General features: G+C 56.1%; 1 protein-coding gene across 41 annotated transcripts in view; it reads right to left on the reverse strand.

Moving 5' to 3' along the window:
* Window positions 1-5,000, reverse strand: part of LOC113815370 (uncharacterized PE-PGRS family protein PE_PGRS54) — a 40,443-nt gene that overhangs the window by 2,680 nt on the left and 32,763 nt on the right. For 9 of the 41 annotated variants that reach the window (XM_070122747.1, XM_070122739.1, XM_070122728.1 and 6 more), the window contains exons 4-11: window positions 4,999-5,000; window positions 1,755-4,142; window positions 1,674-1,700; window positions 1,254-1,619; window positions 1,119-1,172; window positions 984-1,064; window positions 375-794; window positions 1-266 (exon numbers count right to left, since the gene is read on the reverse strand). The exon at window positions 1-266 is cut by the window's left edge; the exon at window positions 4,999-5,000 is cut by the window's right edge and continues 161 nt beyond it. In XM_070122747.1, the coding sequence (XP_069978848.1) occupies window positions 1-266; window positions 375-794; window positions 984-1,064; window positions 1,119-1,172; window positions 1,254-1,619; window positions 1,674-1,700; window positions 1,755-4,142; window positions 4,999-5,000 (3,604 nt within the window). The other 32 variants (XM_070122742.1, XM_070122731.1, XM_070122730.1 and 29 more) reach the window with 32 other exon arrangements.

Consider the following 5,000-nt stretch of genomic DNA (forward strand, 5'->3'; position numbering starts at 1 on the left):
TCCAGGAGCACAAGGCATCTCTTCGGGACCATACGGGGCACACTGGATGAACTTGCGGCAGTCAGATGGATGTGGCAGATACTTTCCGAGGGAGCAGTCAATGACGCAACCGTCGATGCTTCCACCATTTCCTCCATCACCACCGTCTCCACCGCCACCTCCGTTTCCGCCGTCTCCACCGCCACCTTCATTTCCGCCGTCTCCACCGCCACCTCCGTTTCCGCCGTCTCCACCGCCACCTCCATTTCCGCCGTCTCCACCGCCACCTCCGTTTCCGCCGTCTCCACCGCCACCTCCGTTTCCGCCGTCTCCACCGCCACCTCCGTTTCCGCCGTCTCCACCGCCACCTCCGTTTCCACCGTCTTCGCCTCCACCTCCGTTTCCGCCGTCTCCACCGCCACCTCCGTTTCCGCCGTCTTCGCCTCCACCTCCGTTTCCGCCGTCTCCTCCGCCACCTCCGTTTCCGCCGTCTCCGCCGCCACCTCCGTTTCCGCCGTCTCCGCCTCCACCTACATTTCCGCCGTCTCCGCCACTACCTCCTCCACATGGTAGACCTTCTGGAGTCAAGTAGCTGCCTGTCACACAAGGAGAAGCCCATTCGTGATCACAGGTGAGTTTCTGTTGGTTCCAGACCGTTCCAGGCGCACAAGGCATCTCTTCGGGACCATACGGGGCACACTGGATGAACTTGCGGCAGTCAGTTGGATGTGGCAGATACTTTCCGAGGGAGCAGTCAATGACGCAACCGCTGATGCTTCCACCATTTCCTCCATCACCACCGTCTCCACCGCCACCTCCGTTTCCGCCGTCTCCACCGCCACCTCCGTTTCCGCCGTCTCCACCGCCACCTCCGTTTCCGCCGTCTCCGCCTCCACCTCCGTTTCCACCGTCTCCACCGCCACCTCCGTTTCCGCTGTCTCCGCCTCCACCTCCGTTTCCGCCGTCTCCACCGCCACCTCCGTCTCCGCCGTCTCCACCGCCACCTCCGTTTCCGCCGTCTCCGCCTCCACCTCCGTTTCCGCCGTCTCCACCGCCACCTCCGTTTCCGCCGTCTCCACCGCCACCTCCGTTTCCGCCGTCTCCGCCTCCACCTCCGTTTCCGCCGTCTCCGCCTCCACCTCCGTTTCCGCCGTCTCCACCGCCACCTCCGTTTCCGCCGTCTCCGCCGCCACCTCCGTTTCCGCCGTCTCCGCCTCCACCTCCATTTCCGCCGTCTCCACCACCACCTCCGTTTCCGCTGTCTCCGCCGCCACCTCCGTTTCCGCCGTCTCCGCCTCCACCTCCGTTTCCGCCGTCTCCACCACTACCTCCTCCACATGGTAGACCTTCTGGAGTCAAGTAGCTGCCTGTCACACAAAGAGAAGCCCATTCGTGATCACAGGTGAGTTTCTGTTGGTTCCAGACCGTTCCAGGAGCACAAGGCATCTCTTCGGGACCATACGGGGCACACTGGATGAACTTGCGGCAGTCAGTTGGATGTGGCAGATACTTTCCGAGGGAGCAGTCAATGACGCAACCGTCAATGCTTCCACCATTTCCTCCATCACCACCGTCTCCACCGCCACCTCCGTTTCCGCCGTCTCCACCGCCACCTCCATTTCCGCCGTCTCCACCGCCACCTCCGTTTCCGCCGTCTCCGCCACCACCTCCGTTTCCGCCGTCTCCGCCTCCACCTCCGTTTCCGCCGTCTCCACCGCCACCTCCGTTTCCGCCGTCTCCACCGCCACCTCCGTTTCCGCCGTCTCCGCCTCCACCTCCGTTTCCGCCGTCTCCGCCTCCACCTCCGTTTCCGCCGTCTCCACCGCCACCTCCGTTTCCGCCGTCTCCGCCTCCACCTCCGTTTCCGCCGTCTCCACCACTACCTCCTCCACATGGTAGACCTTCTGGAGTCAAGTAGCTGCCTGTCACACAAGGAGAAGCCCATTCGTGATCACAGGTGAGTTTCTGTTGGTTCCAGACCGTTCCAGGAGCACAAGGCATCTCTTCGGGACCATACGGGGCACACTGGATGAACTTGCGGCAGTCAGTTGGATGTGGCAGATACTTTCCGAGGGAGCAGTCAATGACGCAACCGTCAATGCTTCCACCATTTCCTCCATCACCACCGTCTCCACCGCCACCTCCGTTTCCGCCGTCTCCACCGCCACCTCCGTTTCCGCCGTCTCCACCGCCACCTCCGTTTCCACAAGTACCACAGCTCTTTGGACATGTTGCAGACACGTAGTATTGCCATGAGCAGTCTCCATCTGTGGGCTTGCATATGCAATCATTGTTTGCTGCCCAGTACACGCAGTCCACTTCGTTATCTTGACAGTCTTCATCTCCTCCGCCTCCTGATCCACCTCCACTTCCTCCACTGCCGCCATTTCCACCGTCTCCTCCTCCACTTCCGCTGCCTCCGCCTCCACCGTTGCCTCCTTCTCCTCCGCCTCCTGATCCACCTCCACTTCCTCCATTGCCGTTGTTTCCGCCGTCTCCTCCTCCACTTCCGCTGCCTCCGCCTCCACCGTTGCCTCCTTCTCCTCCGCCTCCTGATCCACCTCCACTTCCTCCATTGCCGTTGTTTCCACCGTCTCCTCCTCCACTTCCGCTGCCTCCACCTCCACCGTTGCCTCCTTCTCCTCCGCCTCCTGATCCACCTCCACTTCCTCCATTGCCGTTGTTTCCACCGTCTCCTCCTCCACTTCCGCTGCCTCCGCCTCCACCGTTGCCTCCTTCTCCTCCGCCTCCTGATCCACCTCCACTTCCTCCATTGCCGTTGTTTCCACCGTCTCCTCCTCCACTTCCGCTGCCTCCGCCTCCACCGTTGCCTCCTTCTCCTCCGCCTCCTGATCCACCTCCACTTCCTCCACTGCCGCCATTTCCACCGTCTCCTCCTCCACTTCCGCTGCCTCCGCCTCCACCGTTGCCTCCTTCTCCTCCGCCTCCTGATCCACCGCCACTTCCTCCATTGCCGTTGTTTCCACCGTCTCCCCCTCCACTTCCGCTGCCTCCACCTCCACCGTTGCCTCCTTCTCCTCCGCCTCCTGATCCACCTCCACTTCCTCCATTGCCGTTGTTTCCACCGTCTCCTCCTCCACTTCCGCTGCCTCCGCCTCCACCGTTGCCTCCTTCTCCTCCGCCTCCTGATCCACCTCCACTTCCTCCACTGCCGCCATTCCCACCGTCTCCTCCTCCACTTCCGCTGCCTCCACCTACACCGTTGCCTCCTTCTCCTCCGCCTCCTGATCCACCTCCACTTCCTCCATTGCCGTTGTTTCCACCGTTTCCACCTTCTCCTCCGTTTCCACCGTCTCCTCCGCTTCCACCGCCTCCTCCGCTTCCACCGTCTCCACCGCTTCCACCGTCTCCACCGCCTCCTCCGCTTCCACCGTCTCCACCGCCTCCTCCGCTTCCACCGTCTCCACCGCCTCCTCCGCTTCCAGATCCACCATTACCACCACATTCATGACTATGGCCTGGTTTGTGGCTTTCATTACTTCCAGACTCTTTGCTCCCGGACTCCTTGCTTCCGGACTCCTTGCTTCCAGACTCTTTGCTTCCGGACTCCTTGCTTCCAGACTCTTTGCTTCCGGACTCCTTGCTTCCAGACTCTTTGCTTCCGGATTCCTTGCTTCCAGACTCTTTGCTTCCAGACTCTTTGCTTCCGGATTCCTTGCTTCCAGACTCTTTGCTTCCAGACTCTTTGCTTCCGGATTCCTTGCTTCCAGACTCTTTGCTTCCAGACTCTTTGCTTCCAGACTCTTTGCTTCCGGATTCCTTGCTTCCAGACTCTTTGCTTCCAGACTCCTTGCTTCCAGACTCTTTGCTACTATGATGCTTTCTTTTAAGTCCTTTTTCTTCTAAGGCAAATGTCCTCTTGCTAATCATTTTGTTTACTTTGCAGCTGCCACAGGATTTTGGACAGTTCCTAAGAACAAACGACTGCCAGTCGCAGTTACTTCCACTGCACTGACACCCTCCATCCTTCACAAACTTTGGACAGTCCAAACGTCGGTCAACGCAGGCCGTCTCCAGGAAAGCACCTTCTTCCCAGGCCCCTTCGCTACAGTCTACATTGATGGCCAGATCGCACTGTGACGTGTCACGGTTGAAGAGAAGGCCGTTACTGCAGAAATGCTGAACTGCTTGGCCACCCTCACCTGAAACACCGACAGTGCATAACTTCTCAGACACAAACTGACATTGATTCACATGTAACTCTAACTCATCTTTTGTACCAAAATTGTCTGGTGATGTTCTTCCAAAGGGGATGATCAGATATAAAAGTGGAAGGCACAGGAGTTTCAGTCGCGTTTATTACAAGGTGCCAATTTTGTCATTTTGATATGCCTCTTGGCTCAGGTCCAAATATACAATATGACTGTATTTCAAGGATAAGGGAACATGTAAATATAGAAGCTGATTATACAGTACAAATTTCTTTCTTGGATTATGAATGAAAGATTGAATAGGAAGTGCCTGTAATTCTCAAGCTGATATTTCTGCAAGAACAGGCTGGCAAATATTAATATTTGGCAATTAGTACCACAAAAAGGCCTTATGCAGCATATTGGAATACACAGTTTCATATCTTACTTTTTAGTAGTGATTTTAGCTAATATCAATATCTAAAAAAAATAGTGCAACATAATGCTAAATGTGATGTCTTAAGAAAGGGCTTACCGATAAAGATTCTTACTTCAGTGTTTATCATTCCAGTGTGTATTTATACAATACTGGGTCAGTTACCTTTAGGTAACTGACTGACTCTAGACAAATTCAAGTAATTGGATGTTTCACCACCGTTTATATTATGTTGCTACACAAAGTCGAATTGGAAATTTAGCAATGAAATTATGTGAAATGGAGAATCATTGCTGACACCTAGGTGTGCAATGGAACTGAAGGAGCTTAAGCCGAAACCATTCTAGCAAGAGAGGAACCCTTTTTGTCAGAGAAGATTCTGGTTCTGGAGACCGCTTCTAGATCATTAAAGGAAAGTAAAGTGAGACTCACAC

Source organism: Penaeus vannamei, chromosome 6 (assembly GCF_042767895.1).
Source record: "Penaeus vannamei isolate JL-2024 chromosome 6, ASM4276789v1, whole genome shotgun sequence".
NCBI classification, from domain to species: Eukaryota; Metazoa; Arthropoda; class Malacostraca; order Decapoda; family Penaeidae; genus Penaeus; species Penaeus vannamei.